Source organism: Dufourea novaeangliae, unplaced genomic scaffold (genome assembly GCF_001272555.1).
Source record: "Dufourea novaeangliae isolate 0120121106 unplaced genomic scaffold, ASM127255v1 scaffold28, whole genome shotgun sequence".
NCBI lineage: Eukaryota > Metazoa > Arthropoda > Insecta > Hymenoptera > Halictidae > Dufourea > Dufourea novaeangliae.
In genome coordinates, this window is record NW_015373917.1 from 347154 (window position 1) to 366028 (window position 18875).

The 18875-nt window shown below is 39.3% G+C and overlaps 2 protein-coding genes across 2 annotated transcripts; both read left to right on the top strand.

Annotated features, from left to right (window-relative positions):
• Positions 1 to 6037: 6037 nt before the first annotated feature.
• On the top strand, positions 6038 to 13460 carry LOC107194308 (lymphocyte cytosolic protein 2-like). Its single transcript, XM_015583912.1, has 9 exons — positions 6038 to 6185; positions 6820 to 6882; positions 7374 to 7432; positions 8681 to 9255; positions 9347 to 9675; positions 9757 to 9898; positions 12482 to 12655; positions 12832 to 12970; positions 13313 to 13460. Exons 1-9 carry the CDS (start codon positions 6102 to 6104, stop codon positions 13458 to 13460), a joined length of 1713 nt encoding a protein of 570 aa, XP_015439398.1. The 5' UTR covers positions 6038 to 6101.
• Positions 13461 to 15023: 1563 nt separating this feature from the next.
• Positions 15024 to 18455, top strand: LOC107194283. The gene is made up of 5 exons (XM_015583880.1): positions 15024 to 15592; positions 15947 to 17301; positions 17361 to 17577; positions 17642 to 18061; positions 18131 to 18455. Exons 1-5 carry the CDS (start codon positions 15455 to 15457, stop codon positions 18326 to 18328), a joined length of 2328 nt encoding a protein of 775 aa, XP_015439366.1. The 5' UTR covers positions 15024 to 15454; the 3' UTR covers positions 18329 to 18455.
• Positions 18456 to 18875: the final 420 nt, after the last annotated feature.

Sequence of the window (18875 nt, forward strand, 5' to 3'; positions counted from 1 at the left end):
CTAGAGAGGACGTCCCGGGACGCCTCCGACACCCGAACGTGATATTCAACTTGCACACTCTAATGTACGTACCATTTTCCTGAAATCGACTGGCAAAGGCTAGCATCCATTGCGAGAATAGAAAAATTGTTTAAGCAATATACGTATACTTGGTACACTTTATATCGATTACGCGTTAATTTTCTCGTCTGATAGCGAGATACTCTAAACCGGTACATATTCCATGGAAATTTTACTATAAACATTGTATAAAGCAAAGGAATATGTACGACCGATCCACGGAACAATTACAGATGAAATGTTAATTGATAGAAATCTAAACGACGCAATTCCACTGCCTAGCCACACACACACATAACTGGAAAATACGTCGTGCACGGTAAGCTAACGCATTGCCAGTCGCAGACATGTCATTATTATATGAAATCAAGTCATCGTTCCCCGTTGCTCTCGCCCAACCAAGTAGCACCTGGGCACGTGAAAGGGTTCGAGCAACGAACACGGAATAATTATCCTGAAAATCCTAACTAAAATAATTATTACTTTTTGCTCTTCTAACGGGCTACTTCTCTTTGATTCTTTTTCATTTCATTTTGCAATAAAAATGACTCGACTTTATATTAATAAAAATTGAAAATCAAATATCGACTATTTATTAATATTGTAGAATTTAGTTATTAAGACTCTAGGCAAGACTCTGCAATTAGATAAATGACTCTACGTATTAAATAACCCTCGGGCGATCCCATCGTCAAAGGCAACGTAAGAAATCACATTAAGTGTAACAGACATGTCACTTTGACACAGAAATCTACCCGTCGCGAAATGCCTTCTTGTACATGGTCTGTAATATCATATTTATCCAGAACTTTGCGGTCAAGCTTAATCCAAATGTACCAAAATACACTATTTAATTTTTATTTCTCTTAGAGCAACATGGTAGTACGTATTTCTGATATAATTCAGTACAAACTGTTAACCTAGAATTGCATATTCTCAATGGTGCTTCATGAATATTCTTATTTCTATTAAAACTATCAATGAAGACAAAAATATTAATCTCAAAACTTCTTCACAGTAAACTGATATATTATATACTGTATTCAAATAGTAAATAAATTTAAGTTATATTCATTTATTTATTTGTCTACAAATGACGGTATAACTGTTGAAAATAATAATTAACAGACTAATAGGTGAAATAAAATTTTATTAAATACTAACTATCATAAAAATTAACTCTAATACCAAAGGTGTCCAAATGCCGCCCACGAGCTACAAGCAATTACAAGCTTCCCCTCGTAGGTTTCCCCGACTACCGACCTCTGATTGATTCGAGTGAGTCAATCCAAGTCCCATAGTCAGGGTACCTCCGGAGGGAAAGAATGCTGCTCGTAAAAGTAGATGGACACCTCTGGGCCTGCCCTTTTTTAAAGGACAGAATACAAATACTCATTCCTTCTGAGTATATACGTCTACCATACAAATATGTTTGTGGAACATTATACATGCTGGTGAAACACAGTAGTACCTTCCCTGCATTTAACGCTCACACTCCATTAAAGTGGTCGTGAGTACACGCCAGTAAGTCTCGATACTCTACCCGTGTACGTAACCGTATGCGTTCTTTGCCAGTGGCAACGAAAACACCGGCCACGATATCTGGAAATCGCAATGCACTTTTCAATGGTCATACATGCACAACGTGTTAAATTATTCCATAACACGCGGTTTTTCACTAGGGTGTGCATATCGATGCACAGGTGACGTAACTTAATACGTCTTCTTTTTATGCACCGATACTTTATTGCGATTCCCAGTACACGTGTTCCACTATTTCATGGAACTTGCGAATACGAATGATACCTTTGTGTCTCGCGACACTGGTTCCGGGATTGAAACGTGCTGTCGCGTCTCGTGGTATTGCGCTAACTGCTATAACATACCTATCCAAGAAGGCACCACCACGTTATCCCCTCTATTTTAAACCTATTGGTGTGGTTTCCGTTCTTTCTACTCTGTATTCGAATCTACCGTTGATATTTATTTCACACATTAATAAGTTGAATATTATTCTTTTAATCAGCTCACCGTTATTTATAAACCATTGTGAATATATTGTATTTTCTACGTTCTGCAATTTTCCTTATGTAGATCGTATTTCGTTCTACGTTCATAAATGATATTAAATGACTGTATTAAAATGACTACTGAAATTATTGCACATATCATCATCACATTACTACATTTTCTAGTGAACTAAATAACACTACCACGTTCTCAATGTATACTCGATTAATGGAAAAATAACAACTGTTTAAACAATAGAATGATCTCTATTGAAATATCCAAGATTAATAGCCCGTGTTAAATTGAACACTTAAAGAAAGTACATCATAACCAATATGATTTCGTCTGTATAACGTTCGCCTTTAAGCCGAACATTAAATATTCAACACATACTCTTTTAATACAAAATGGTTATGAATTATATCACTAATAATAAACGCGGCGTACAAGAAGACCATAACCTACCTAAGAAACACAACAAATGAATGTTACTACTGGCGGATATGCAATCGTACGATTGCATATCCGTGTTCACTGTACTCGCCAAAAGCACGTATACAACCAGTCGCCCGTGCCGTTTCGGACCAATCGTCCTACGACATGATTGGGGACTGGAGGAATAAAAACATTCACTCACCCGATGACTGAAGAGCTCCCTTTAATATTCTCTCTCGACGAATCTTGAAAAATGTTGTAGCTTCGCCCAAGGACATCTTCTGCAGTGTTTGTTTATGCAGCATCTGATAAATCTGAAACAAAGGAACAGAACACGTAATAACCTCTTCTCAAAACTCTAGCTGTTTCAGTTGAACAGTGTAAGTAATAAAATATGAGGATACTTACAATCTCTATTTGTAGAACTTCGCCCAAAAACATCCACTTGAGTGATGCACTGACTCTACTTTCGCGAACGAGTACTTTCAAGTAGAAAAAAAATGAAAATAAAAAACTATCGCGACCGAAAATCTCAACCGGCGAACAAATGATTCGACTTTCGCGACACACAAAGCAAAGAGTGTCCCGAAACTCTGAAAATAATTTGAGATTGTACGCAACAAACACTGACTCTAGTTCCGCGAGGACCATAACACATCTCCGGTGAGATCCTAATCGGCGCCAGTTCGCTCCGCATAAACAGAAAAAACTTCGATGTAAACAAACACTGACTCGACTCGACCGCCTTGCACGCAGCCACCAAATACTGTGGAAAAAAGGGGGGAAAAGAAATACAATACGGCGCACGTGCATCGGCTTATTCTTTTTATTTTTATATTCTACCAAGTGTTTTTATCATGAAAATACTGTCATTCAACGATAAATATTCAAATATGAATTTAACTACGCAAAGGTACCATAGTTAAAAAGTATTCCAAAATAATTCTCGAATGTTTCAATATATTATATTCATTACTGATATATATTTGTTAAAGACATTCGTTGTTAGAGTTTAAGAATGTTCGTTATTTCTGTCTACATCGCGCAACGAATTTTATAAATATTGAGAAAGTCATTGCAAGTATTAAAGCTTCGATATTTACTTGAGCTTCGATGAGCATCGTAAACTACGCTGCTTCTATATGTATAATCAAACTTACACCCGAAACCCTATATAAGTACAAATACGATGACATCGTAATGATAAACTTGAAAAATTATTAAAATTCAAACAATTCATCGACCGAGATGCAGTAAACTACGAGTATTTCGAATTGAAACTTCTGGAATATTCCCGTTTAAATTTCCTAATGGTCAAAAAAGAAGCCATATTGAATACTTTAATTGCGTGTTTGAACGCGAAATATTTCTCGAAAAAATTCTTGTTTGCTTTCAGCACAGTTAATCAGAAAATCGCGATCAAGTTTATGGTCAAAACAGTAAAAGTGTACTGTAATAAAATAAAAATATCTAGTGGAATGTAAACTATTTTGTTGTAATACATCACCAGAATTCACCAATTTCCCGCCAAATAGCGTCTAATGGGATTGGCATCGTTGGCGCGTCCTTTCTAGCCGGAATTCTGAAACAGAAAAAAAACATTAATAGCAAGTAATTTTACCAAATTAACAATGACTGAGTCACAACGAAACAATTATTGACTCGAGGAATGTCGCTAAAGATTGCAAAGTAAACGAAAACTGCGTAAATACTAATTAATACCGGGGGAGAACAGAAATCGTGAAGCCGGTTCACTTTATCCAGCAATACCGAGATAATTTATGATTATTTACATTGAATTGAGTAGATACTAAACGAAAGTAACGGTAGAGTGCTAACGAACATACTAATAGCATAAATAATTTACAGTAAAAGGTAATAATACTTACTTCTCCACGAGCGACATCACTTCACGTCTAATCACTTCACCTTCACCGAGAAGAATGACCGTTAGGCTACCCATGACTGGCTATGATTGGTGGATCGGTGTATGGAACGCGATGATTGGTCGCCTCCCTTACGCGCCACTTCCTATTACTACGAAATAGAATATTTACCACCGAATTATATTTCAAGAACGTGGAAAAAGTAACATTACTAAAATGTCCATTAACGATCAATTTAGAATAAGTTGTCTTTTAGATAAGTGAAAAAATATATACTTTCGCGCGTGATATTTCATCAGTACTACGTGACAGGGTTACGCAGCCCTGCGAACGTGGGACAGAAAAAAGCATTGGATGATAGGTCTATTCTATACCTTGTCGGTAATATGAATTGACCTGCCATCTAATGTTTTTTTCAAACGTCAGACCTCGATATTTAGTTCTCAAATTATAAATATCTTTGTGTTTAGTTCCAGATCCTTAGAAACAACTGATTACAACCTTCATTGATTTATTATGCTTGCACCATTTTTGTTTAATCATGATGCATAAAATACAAATAACTTTGATATAGAAAATACATCTACGGAAAATGAAAACTAAAAAACCCTAACAGTTATATCATTAATACCATAGAATAAGAAAAATGATCAATTAACGGACTCCAATCATCCGCGCGCTTTTCCCACCGATCGTCCGTTCACTTCTGCGACGTAACTAAATATAAGGTGAGCTTAAACATTTATTTGTTTGTACTTAGAGATATCAAAAAAGTTTATTCGCAAAAGGTATCGAGTATTGATGAAAAATATGCAAGTTAAGTGCGACACTGTATGTATTTTCCGTTCCTTCCTTGCTGGGCGACAGTGGGGGGCGCGTACGTATACGGGAGGCGTTCCTAATGATCAATTAACGGACTTTCAATTATTGGGCTTCTACTATAATTCACGAATTCACCGTTCTCAAAACGTACAGGGCAGCAGAAAGTCTCAAACTGTTTGCACGATCGTTATTTCAGAACATATGACACAAAGTACCATAAGATGATAAATCTATTCTATACCTCGTCTGTGTTCATATACAACATATGTACGTTACATCTGTACAGGACTTCGTGTACCCTACGAATCTGTAACATCGGCACCTTAAAGAGTCCGTGATTTTAGCAACCTCTACGTTCTAAGACCACCGATCTCTATATTACTAACTGTTCGTACATAGAGATCAGTATATAAGAACGGTGAATTCGGAAATTACACTCAATCCAACTCAAATTCTTCTGTTCGTCCGCTGAGAAGTAAAACATATTAGACAGTGGTCTTGTGTTCTAACCCTGTCAGACCTATTATTTTTTTTCGAGTACAAGAAAGTAATACAAAAAAAAACCTTCGGGGCTGTAGAGAGCAGATCCACGAATATGCAATAAGCGAGCCTCGATCTGTGAGAATCATCGAGGCGGGGAATCGCGCGTGGTAAAACAGGTGTGCCGTAAGAACAGTGACCGATCGCAGTTGCGATGGACAGTTGGTCGGATTGACGCACGTTGTTATCATACGTCATCGCGAGAGAGGGGAAAGGAAGGAAAATACGAAGCGGCCGAGGGCTGTCAAGACACCTCGCCCACAAAAAGCAGATGCAGATGCGACCGGGCGCGGCGGAACACGTGCGACGATTTTTTTTGTGACGGGCGCGCACGTACACGCGGATGCAATGTTCAAAAAGTTGTCGCGCAGCGACGCCCTCGAGGACATATCAAATTGGAGTACCAACGACGTATTGTGCTTGTTGCGAAAGGTGAGTAAACTCTCGACAACCGTGGCCGTCGCCGTTTGACATGACTCACGCCGGTGAACTCTGTATCGTAAAATCCTTGTTACGGACTATCGATCACCGTCTGGTCCCTCGGAATCTTATTCAATTCCTATTTAGGGTCAAACTATCAACCATAGATGTGCATTAGATGGAATCTTTCTGAAATTCAGTCTGCGATTAAATGTAGGCTGTAGGACTGAAAAAGTTGATCCTAGATGCAGGTATTCCGACAAGTCACATTTTTAATCGTAACGGTATATAAAACAATTTGTGCTGGTCCCTTTTGAGTTATTAACCTAGTTGTCGAACACTTTCAAGAGTGTCGTGCACCGTGCCACGCATGTGTACACACAACAGTGGTTCACGCGAGTATTTTTAGCGTGCAACCATGAAACGAATATCATGGGAATATGAATGTTTCCATGTGCTTTCGTTGATGTCGATCAACCGATGTCTTACTAGACGTCGACTAACTTGAAGTTTATGCAACTGGAATCTGGTGTCATCTACTACGAATACCGTCAATATTTGTCGAAGATACACCCGTGTTACGATTGTGTGGTTTGTTATCATTGCATCGTATCCTGTTTGATTAACGATTATCGTCCTTTTACAGAGCGGTTTGAAAGGATGTTGCGAAGCGATAGCCAAACGGCAAATCGGTGGCGACGAACTATTGGTGAGTGGCACAACCATAAAAATAGTTAATATTTTTCTGTTGAACAAACATGCTGGAACGTCATTTACGCGTTATATTTGTCTTCTCTTAACCGATTAAAGGTATGAGTGCTCGGGAAATACCCAAGTCACGCAGGTGACTTTCTTCTTTTCACGGTTCGCTGACTAACATTCGCGATTTACATGAATCTGTTAACATCGTGTGTGTCAGCTGGTACACACGTTGCTTCCTATTCCCAACTACTTCATGCTATGTGGGAAATGTAGAAAATATTGTCATTCCAGCAGAAACCAACGTGAAAATTATCTATTCGATTCTATCGATCGATTACGCGATTCGAAAAGGGTTCGAATAATTTCAAGTGATTCCTGGGCACACGCGAGAGGCCAGACAATGCACCGAGTTTCATTCACGAACGGTCAGGCTCATATTTCGGAGCCGGCTGGCGCGTGCTCTCTATGTTCACACTTAATTAATCGTAATTATTCCAGCACTTGACGGAAGGGAAGCTGGCACTGTGGAAGAGTGACCTCACGCGTCCATTGATATGGTAAGAGCAACGATACAATAAAACCGGAGCTCATTTTCCAACCGGGACGAATAGTGCAGGCCTGTTCCCGTCAAATGGGATTACGAAGTCCGTGTCACGGTCTAACGGTTCTTCTTCGCGCTCGCGAAGAATCTCCTCGAGACACGCCTTTGGATTCCACCTCGATTCCAGTAATTATATCTACACGTACGCGTCGAAATGTATACTCGGTGTCTGAAATCGGCTCGAACCGATCATTGACACTTTTCTGGCAGGAATTTTTTTGCATTTGCAAATATACAACTTCAGGTGATCTAGAAATATTTAAAAACTGCCATTTAACTTTTATTTGTCGAACTTTACATATAGAAAAAGCGGTTTTTCCCTATTTTTTACTATTCTAGTTCTTATTTCAGAAAGAGCTTTCTATAATCTCTGAGTCACTTTCTGTCATCGTAGTTTTAAAGAAATCGTATCCAGGATGTTATAATGAAAATATTCAAAGACATTATTAGAAGACTTAACTGTTCTATTTTCGTTCAATTGCACATTAGACTGCAAAACAACAATATACCAAGCGTCGTCTGGAGCAATATGTCGATGAAAAATTTTTAGCAAGCCGCCGATGCCCATAGAAAGCGCCGTAAGACGCGGTATGCATACCGAAAGTGTACGCTTCACAAGGTTCAATGGCTCGTGTAAAATCAAAATATGCCGTACGCCAGCAATTTCGCGCTACGGAATACGCGTAATTCAATTGCGCGGAAACGCGCTCGATCGTTCCGATGTCACGCGCAGACGCCACGAAATTTATCATCGTCTTGGTTTAATCGAGGAAATTCCACTTGACAATAACGCGCACTCTCGACGACATCTGCATGTATATGTGTATGTAGCTTAAAACGATCGCGAGACGACTCGCGTCGAGGAACGATTTGGGTCAACGAACCACGGCACAGAAACGAGAGAAACATTTTCACTGAATGCGCAAGTTTACGTTTCATTCACGTCTGCGCGAACCGGCCCCCTCTCCGTTTCCACGCTGGACACTTTGTGAAAAGATGATCTAATAGGACAGCCTACACTGTGCGTCCCACTTCCTTGAACTTGATTCGTCCGATAAAACTTTCGTTTTCGATCGATCACTCACAATTTTTATAAAACATTTCATGGAAGTCGCAAAGAATCTGTAAAAGTCCAATTTACTTAAAAGATCTCATTAGGTGAAATAACGGGAAAACCTGCAACCCAATTATCTTTCTCTTTTAGGAGCCTCTGGGCGTTAATCGAAGAAGTGAGAAGATCGCCAGAGAAGTTCGTCGAAGAGAAGATCCTCGAGACGCAGGTGGACGATCATCTGAGCGACACTGAATCCTGGGACACGGACTTCGACGATGAAGTTGGCGAGGACAGTACCTTACCCGATATCCAAACAGGAGAATCGATTCACGGTTTTAGAAACAAGCAAAAGAGTTCACATAGCAATACGGAGAAGAGAATAGATGGAAGAACAGATGGGGCCTCTGGACAAGAGGATGAAGGGACTTACGCCAACTGTGGTTCTCTTCAAGAGGAGGTGAATACCTATGCGAATTGCCAAGAACCGAAGATTCTGCCGCCGAAAAATACGTCGAAGCTGCATGGTCAGGCCGAAAAGTCGTTGGCCGAACAGCTCAAGGAACAGTTGAAGTTGATGAACACGCAGAAACCAGCTACGGGACCGAAACCTGAATCGTTGAAAGCGAAGAAGATCGAGGTCACCCCATTGGGCCGTAACCAGTCGCAGAAATCGTTTTTACATAATGCTTCGAAAGCGAAACCGAACGTTCCTAATCAGATGCAAAGTTAGTAAACGATGTAGAAGAGTTACATAAGCTTGTCGATTCTTTAAATATAGGTGTGGAGGAGATAGTCAAATGAATTTCTAATTTTCAGAAAGGATGGCGGTGCCTCCGCCTCCAGAACCCAGGAAGACCAAGGATCAGGCTGTGATCATAGAGAAGCCTTTAACGACCTTGAAGAATCTTGATCTTGTAGCAAATTTACCGGCGCAGACCGAGGGGAGCGACGACGAATACGAATCGTTCGACGAACAGATTATCGAGCAAAATCAAAAGAAAAATATACCGAGGGTGGACAGTAAACAGTCGTTGACCAGTGGCCATCAGAGCTCCGTGGAGAGCGTGTATCAAGCGCCTAGTGTTACCAGTTTCGAGGAGGAAGAGTATTTACCGGATGAGATTTATCAGACAATCGCGGAAACAGTAAATTCATAACTGTTATTCACCATTTACCATAGTAGTCACTTCGGTGTAAAAATTGACAGGTTGTTGTAATTTTCTCAGCCCGACGATAATGAATACTACTTGAGGCCCATTCAAAGGACACCGCCCGCGAGACCGCCACCGCCACTGCCAGCAAAGCCTCCCCAGTCTTCGGCTAGTCCGTCTCCGACATCAAGCCAGTCGAGCCTAGAAAAGTCGAAAGGTTAGTCGGTTAATGTACAATAGAAAACTATTTGAGATTAATCATTTTTTTGCATCTTGCTGCTTAAAATGCATGAAACCTCCAGTGTAATAAGTGTTTGTCCCGTTAACGTTCCTGTCAAATTCGATCAATATGTATGAAATTTTACAACGCCACTTTCGAATTGTCCTGTACATTAAATGAAACTAAATTACGAAGCAAGTGGTTCCCATGATATAATAAGAGCAACACGAAAAACGGAAATGTAGTCGGTGGTCGTTGGATAGGAGTTGCGGCGTGTTATACGACTGGCAAAAAACCACGGCCAGGGGCGGCAATTGAATGAATAAAAAGCACGGTAGGCGTAACTCCCGTAAACATCTGTGTGGCAAATGGTGGTCGTGCAACCTGACGCTCGATGCAATTGCAGCCAGTCATGAACGAACTATCGCGGCCCTTGTTTCGAGCTATCGTGAATGAAACTGTTCACGATTGTTTCGTATAAAATTTTTCATTCGTCAGTGTAATTAATTAATCCATTTGCTTCTCAATGTAATCAAAACAAACAAAAATTTTCGATGGTGGCAATGTGGTATTGAACTATAGTTAATTAATACCTGAAGAAGAAATGATACCGGTTGAACTACAAGTTTCGTTCTATTTCTGTATTCATTTTAGTAAAATTTCGTGTATCAAAAGTTCTTTAACATGATCAACGATACGGACAGATGGAGTGTTCTAAAGTCGTCGATTAAGCTCGAAGATGGGACCATTAATAGAATGATAAACGAACAGACGGATGTAGTGCTTTAACTTATCGTTAGAAAACTGAAGAGAGAACAGTGTAATGGAATGTGTTCCTGTTTCTATCTGAGACTGAGCAAACAGCTCTTAGGAGGTCTGGGCGCCCGTTTGGCCGACGAGGTGTACGATATGATAGTGAGGATCAAAAGGGGCCTCTCCAGGTGCTGTTACACCCATCCGCCCGAGCCACCAGGTACAAGAACCTCGTACGAAGTCCTGTGAGCAAACAAAAAATTCCCTCCACGTTTACCTCGGTGATTATACACTTAGCCCATATATTTTTCGTTTCGTCCATTCTTCTACTTTTTCATTCAAAATACAAATGACTCGATCCGTTCTGTGAGTTCTGAAAAAAATTCTTCTAAATGATATCTCATGATGAAACTTTGCTATACAAAAATTCGAAATTATATCTCAAACGAAATATTACATGCTGCGTTTGGTCTCCCGTCTACACAGAATTACCGTATTTAAAATCGTATACGTGTCGCGACACATCTGTCGCTTAAACATCACCGCAAGGGGTCAAGTGCAGTGGGGCACCGTCTTCGAAAATTCTCATAAACGTTCTCCGTGTATTTCTTCCAAAATCGGATACATTTCGAGACGAAATCCTGAACAAATCCAAAAATATGTACACACGATTCACGAGGGTTACGATTTTAACTTTCGACTCTACCCCATGCCGAGGGACCAACGGACGGGGCCGTTCTTCGATGTTCATCCGGTTCCTCGAGTTAAATGCCAGTCGGTGCAGTGATTTCGCCGCGGTCGGATCGTTTCCACGAGAGGCTCCCGATCCCTCAAGTGGACTCGAATACCTCCTCGTGAAACCTTGCAACTGACAGTCAGGGGATTCGCTGATAGACTGCAGTCGTGCGTGGACAGCCTCAGACCTCGCGTCCGCGCTATTTCTTCTCCATTTTATCCGAATTTAACAATAATTAAATATTACCCAGAACACAACGACAAAGTGAATATTTCAGTTCCATTGTGTTGTTTCGTTTTGCGCCGCGGAGTGTCGGCGGAACCGGTAATTAACCTTGAAGACACCTACGGGGACGTTATTCTGTTTTGCGACAAGGGGGAAAAAACAGATCCAAACCGTATTGTTCCATTTCGATTCTATTTTCGCGCGTTTCTTCGGCCTCTAGATTTAGGCTGACCGTCTGAGTCACACGGGCTCGCGAACGTCGCAGTTCGAGAATTTTGTTCAATCCACGAGCTACGATTTCCGTTTATTGAGAACATCCCGAGCATGGATGGAGACCGATTAGACGACGATATCCTGGTGCACGTGCTTCTGTTGGCCGCGTAAACGATTAAGGGTGATCGAGCGTAATTAACGGGTGAAGGATCCATGAGAAAATAACGAAAATGGCAGCTATAATTGGCGATCCGAAGCGAAACGTCTCTTTGAACACCGCGATACGCCGACAGGCTAGCCTCTCGGAGTGTCTCACCCAGGCAACCCTCACTCAAGCTCGTTTGAACTTAGCAAGTTAGTCCATTCGTTTCTCAATTCAACCTGGAAATCATAGAACTTCCATGGTTTTTCTTTGTTTTTTCTTTTGGCAGAATTTATGGTATTGAAATCGTATTTATCGAACAGTCGATACGAGGGGGTGAAGTCAGCTCGAACGAAACGAATATTGCTTCTTGTCTTTCATCCTCCTGCAATTACAATTTTTTAAATTTTTAAAAAATTTTAATAACGATGCCAAGTTCCCTTTTTTCTCTCTATCTGTAAACATTTCCAAGTTTAAAACAAGTTTTTAATGTGTGCCGTATTGATTCCAGAACGATCCCCCGATAAGAAATCAGCAACGCTGCCTCACTCGAATAGCAATACCTCGTTGTCTTCGGAAAGAGCCGTCAGATCATTGCCACGACCCCCTGAGAAGCATTCGTACGTCGACAAGCCTTGGTACCACAATGTTTCTAGAGATCAGGCAACGGCTCTCATCAAAGAACGTACGTAATCGATAATTTCGATCTTTTTAGAAATCTACGAAATAGCCAATTTCAGCGACTGAGGAATATTTATCCTGCGTCAAAGTAATTTACCATTGGATCCCAAAACGCTGTAATACGCTGCCAAAAATAGTCTATTAAAAATTGTTATTTATTGTACTCCTTGCATTTAATAGAAAGTACTTATGGTAACCCACAAGACGGCTACTTCCTCCTGAGACCGTCAGCCTCGGTCGTGAACAACCCCCTGACTCTGGTCCTTTGGTACAAAGATAGGGTCTACAATGTACCAGTCAGGAGGAGACCAGACAACAGGTACAAATATCCTTCGTAAATATGCTAATTCGGTGCCTGTATACATATATCATTGATAAGCACAGGCTTTTTGCGGGAAAGAAATCATTAGAACGTTGCCCTTGAATCGTGTGACGTAAATGTGACTACCAAAGAAATAGAAATCTACTATTTTCTCGAAATAGGCAAACCACTGGATTTTGCATGAATATTTTATAAAAGGAGCGTGACGATTACTGAAGACGAAAGGTGTAAAATTCTAATCAGAAATTCGGGCCAGTTTTCGCGTGCCATACTATAGGATTCATAAAATAAGTGGTATATGGGAGTCGTAGGTTTAAAGATGAACGATCTTGTCGATAGGTACGCTTTGGGTTTCGCGAAAGTGAACGAACAGTCGTTCTCCAGCGTGGAGGATATCGTGATGTTTTACACGAGGGAGGAACTGGTCCTCCACAGCGGCGGAGTCAACATGGGGAGCACGAAGTTGACCGATACACCCCCAAAATAAATTTCGCTCGAGGCCCTTCACCGTGTGAATACTTAAGGCTGGGCCTTGTGCAACGAAAACACTGCCTGAGAATTCTATAAAACAGAATTTTGTACGTCTTTATCGACGATAGAAGTGCCTTTGTACCTGCGAGAGTTTCACGCGGCTGCGGAAGAAAACTTAATTTTTTGTATAGTTCTACAATGTTCGAATGCATTTATTAGATATACATTACAACTTGACTGGAGATTTTTTCAATGTAAACGGATCTCTTTGAAAATGATCTTGTATATTTTCAATAAAATACTATATGATTTTTGTATTTTCGCTAAAGTTTAGGTTTTACAGATGGGAATCCTAGAAATATAGGGTAGTCGACGTTCTGTTAATTATTAGTACTATTATACGCGTATATCAGTGTATGATTTCTCGTCTTGTATATTCGTTTTTGTTCGCAGGGTCACTTCAAGAAATTAAGTGCACGTGTAAATAAAAAATTTATGTTTAACATCCGTGAATTAAGAAAGGTCGGTAGTATTATCGGGAGCAAATTTCTTTTTATATCGGCGTTTAATCTGATTTATTATGTTATTGATTTTGAATAAATAAACTGTGCAGAAAGGATGTTTGTTCTTTTGCACTGGGTAATACCCAAGGTTTACAATAAAGATGGTGAATTGTCTTGAATAGGCAACGGATCTCAAGGTCATCCGAAGGTGACAAATTTTTTTGAATAAGCTCGTACGAATATGGAAAAAGCTCAAGGATGATGTTGCATTGCCAGGGATCGACTATTATTATCAATTAAATTGTGTATGGGCCTCTATTTTATTTATCGAGTGTACCGAGTGGTGATCGAAACACGTAAATATGAATTAGAGGACCCTTGAGTCGTCGAACTGTATTTATCGGCTCGTTCGACGATTGATAACGATAACATCGACTAAGTAAACATTTCACGATCGAAGGTTTGAATCCTCTGGATCTAGCGGTAGATGCGTGTTAGATCTACACACGAGATGGTGAAGAATCAAGAGTGGCAAGAAATATATACGATGATGTCGACGATACGGTTCGCAAAGTTTACATACGTACGTGTTTAATCTGCAACCGTTACAGGGTGAACCTGTGTGCGCGTGAACTTTGAACTTGGTTACTCAACAATTGCAAGACAATTACAATGATCTTGATGCACGACGTATCGTGCATCTGATATTTCTTGATAAGATGACTCGATATTGAATCTCCGTTTAACACGAAATGTTGTTCGACCGTCGAGAAGAGCACATTGGTGAAATAATATATTTTCGAAGAAAGAAAAACGAATCCTTACGACATAAAGTATATGCCGCACCACCCTGACCCTCTAATTGAATAAGTGGAAAAGAGCTAGTTTTTCTTCAGCATTATCTACGACAAATGATCGATTCTATCGATAACATTGAATAACGGAATTCGAAGAGACATCGAAACCATCAGGTTGGTTGCAAGTTACAAGTGTAATACATCAATAATCGCCTTCTAAAAAAAGGAATAAACATCAATTTAAATGAAGTCTGAATAGGTAATCGCAGTTCCGTTTCAAACGAATGTTCTACCATGTATAAATTCCCTAGATTGTTAGTTCTTTTAGCTGAGTTGCGTTGTTGACGCGTTGCGTGTGGTGGGGGAGTAGCAGCAGTAAAACACGCACGACAGGTTTATGCGCATCGTTCTGTTAACTGTTTGTGACTGAATGTCAATTGAGCGGCTCGTTTAGCCTGTCATTTAAAGCTTTCGAGGCAGCATCTCCTGGATCCGGGGCGTTGTACCGAAAATGATACTGAAATCGTGAACGGTGATCACGGTAAATTCGTTTCCCTCCATCCCCGAGTTCCGTACAGCGGCATGTGATTGTGATAAACAAAACGCGTTGACATGAGTCAATTTAAACGGCGTAGCGTGACTCGAAGCCGTAATAATGGTGTGTTAAGATAAAGAAGTGTGTTGACCGTTCGTGAAATTGCCCAAGAGCAATGGAAGATGAACAGCCGGCGAGGGAAGCGAACAAGATCTGTGGTGTGTGTGGTGACCGCGCGCTCGGCTACAACTTCAATGCCGTGTCGTGTGAGAGCTGTAAAGCTTTCTTCCGCAGGAACGCTCTGAAAAATAAGGTGACCAGATTTTTCTACCACTCCCTGTACACCACAGGTGTTTTCAGTTTCACGCGATTGTTGACACGGATCCACCTGTCTGATCTGTCATGATTCAGGATAGTATCGTGTATTTGAGCCTTCTGAAACTGAATTATAATCAGTTTCATAGTTTTGACATGTTTGCTTTCAATCGTTATTATCATGTCTTATTTCTTTACTTTTCTACCGCGTGATTTGGGTTTGAGTCCACCTTAATAATGTTTAGTTTTAGTGAAAGAAAGGCACAGAATATAAATACAAATGTCAGGTCAATTTTTGCGATATCCCCAATTTCAGTCGTACTTCTTTCTTTACATTAATGTTCTTTTTTAGGATTTCCGGTGTCCTTTTACAGAGAATTGTAATATCACACCAGTTACTAGACGCTTTTGTCAGAAATGTCGCCTAGATAAATGCTTCGGTATTGGTATGAGGAAGGAATATATAATGTCAGAGGAGGACAAAGTACGAAAAAGGCAAAAGATAGAACAAAATCGTGCAAAAAAAAGGCCACACACGGAAAATACAAAAACATCCAAAAGTAAGAAGAATTGCATAGAAGATTCTACCTTTGATGACACTTCTATGTCTGTTAATTCGGTTGCATCAACTGTATCTGATACATACTTCTGGGAGTCTGACAAAAAATATACTGATTTAGACTCGAATAGGCAGAATGTAACAGAAGGAATGAGTCCTGTAACAGCTGCCAGTGTTCCCAGCCCTTCTAGTCCACCAGAGAATGGAACTATAACTGGGTCAAAGACTCTTGATATGATGAAAGATACTTCTCACAGTTCTAGTTCCAATTATGATAGCTTTGACCAATCCCCTCATCGAAATGAAACCGAGGTTGATGTGGAAAAATTTAAGATAGATACAAGTTCTCTCATAGAAGATCAAGAAAAGTTTGATACTGCGAACTCTGTATCTCCTAACACGGGAAAAGATAAGAAACCTATAATAAGTTCAAAAAGGTTTGAGCAGCATGTAATCGATTTGAATTCCGAATTTGGTTCAAATAACAACGAATCCTTAAGATATTCGCCCGCATTTGTCAGTGCATCTAATTATAATAAGTATGAACATAATCCTGTACAGAACTCTACCTGTATAGATCATACATCACATCCTAGAAAATCTAATTTCGATGTAAGTCCAAGCACACCTGCAAGCTTGCAGACTTGTTTAGAAGAACTAACAGCCTGTCAGAAGCCAAACAAAGAAGTATGTTCAAAAGAAGATAATGCAGCTACAAAGTTCTCGGATGGACCAGTCCCAATCTCAATACTTGTTAATAATTCTAATTTCATTGCCAAACTGTTTCAAAACCAAGAGATACTTTTGAAGATCATGTCAGATTCTACAGTTATTAACAAGTTAAAAGAAGATCCACAGATTTCTGAATTTTTCAAAGAAAACGGTGCCATAACTGAAAAAGAAACAAGCTCTGAAGATAATGGAAACATTCAGTTTAAAGAAGACACTAGGCTTACCAATATTTCTGGTCACACATTCAAGCAAACATTGAAAATGAAACAAAGACAAATTGAGAATCCAATCTTAACAGATCTTATTACAAATCCTAATCAAGAAGAATGCATGAAGCAACGTATGGAATCAAGCGAGAATGATTGGAATAAAAATGTAACAGACGTTACGAGAGATGTGCTTCAAGATGTACAAAGGTATAAATATGGTACAAAATCAATATTGGAAAACATATCAACTACTTATTCCTTTTCAGAGTGCCAATTGTTGCAAATTCCATCGAGTCTATTCTGTGTGAAGCAATTAAGTTAGAGTTCTCAGCATATTCTGCTATCGGTGGTATGGAGTCCCGGAGGGAACTAAATGATGCTGAAAGAGCAAAGTTAAATGAATTAATAGTAGCCAACAAAGCATTATTAGCTCCCTTGGACGAAGATATAACAAATTTAATTGGAGAAGATTGTAAATTTAAGGTAACATTTAAGACGACACGGATTCGACGGGGTTCACATTTATTAACAGTGAATCTTCTTTTAGAATAATTTCGGTCAATCCGATCCAGCGTTGTTGGATGTTATCAATTTAACTGCTATTGCCATTAGACGCTTAATAAAAATGGCCAAGAAAATAAATGCCTTTAAAAACATGTGTCAAGAAGATCAGATTGCTCTTTTGAAAGGGGGTTGTACAGAAATGATGATTTTAAGGTCAGCTATTAATTATGATGCAGAGAAAAATATGTGGTGGATACCGCATAGCCAAGAAAGTATGTCGAATATAAAAGTCGATGTATTAAAGGAAGTGAAGGGAAATCTCTATGCTGAGCATGCACGCTTCATTCGGAGTTTCGATCCGAAATGGCGGGATGAGAATATTATTTTGATTTTAAGTGCAATCGCTTTGTTCACACCTGACAGACTGAAAGTGGTACACAGTGACGTCATTAAATTAGAACAAGTAAGTGAAATATATTTTTTCCAGTTTGTCAAATGTATTAACTGATTTTAATAATGTATTTTTTTATAGAATTCGTATTATTATTTACTTAGACGTTATCTGGAAAGTGTATATCCAGGCTGCGAGGCCAAGTCCATGTTTCTGAAATTAATTCAAAAAATTTCGGATCTTCATAGACTAAACAACGAAGTTGTTGGGGTTTATCTTAATCTAAATCCGTCGAGAGTGGAACCGCTTCTCATAGAGATATTTGACTTGAAACACTGACTAGCTTATTCTTTCGGCTAGAAAACAAATGAACATAATTTTGTCAACTGATTTTTTGTATAGCATTAGTTCTATCTACGGAACTAAAGAATCTTGACTACGGGGTTGTTTTAGAAACGCTACATTTATAGGGATAAAGTACAGCAATAATAACGTGGAAAACTTTCTAAATGTTTGGAAACTAAAATATGTAATTGTTTATCTATGTATATACATATAAATATGTTTGTGAAATGTATTATTGTATGACATTAATGTTGGTGCATAATATGTATTAGAAATGAAACCACTCTTATCAAAGTTCACGTGTATATGCACGTACGTTAAGGTAATATTCCGTACACACTGATATAATTAATTCAGTCCAGTCAGGAATATAGAAAATTGATCGTAATTCAAGAAACCAGTGCTTGGAAATATTGGAAGTATCAATTGTATCGTTAATCCAATATTATAGATTTTATATAAGCAGAGATTATTAATCGAGCATATAAAGGTATTGCATCACTTCGCATAATTTTTCGTGTAATAAAAACTAAATGCGTAA

Bases quoted from the DNA above. Each gene is read 5' to 3' on its own strand.
- LOC107194283 (XM_015583880.1), top strand. From the start codon at position 15,455: ATGGAAGATGAACAGCCGGCGAGGGAAGCGAACAAGATCTGTGGTGTG. The intron at 17,302-17,360 runs GTATAAATATGG...ATTCCTTTTCAG, and splicing joins GTGCTTCAAGATGTACAAAG to AGTGCCAATTGTTGCAAATT. The intron at 17,578-17,641 runs GTAACATTTAAG...ATCTTCTTTTAG, and splicing joins GAGAAGATTGTAAATTTAAG to AATAATTTCGGTCAATCCGA.
- LOC107194308 (XM_015583912.1), top strand. From the start codon at position 6,102: ATGTTCAAAAAGTTGTCGCGCAGCGACGCCCTCGAGGACATATCAAAT. The intron at 7,433-8,680 runs GTAAGAGCAACG...TTTCTCTTTTAG, and splicing joins CTCACGCGTCCATTGATATG to GAGCCTCTGGGCGTTAATCG. The intron at 9,256-9,346 runs GTTAGTAAACGA...TCTAATTTTCAG, and splicing joins CGTTCCTAATCAGATGCAAA to AAAGGATGGCGGTGCCTCCG.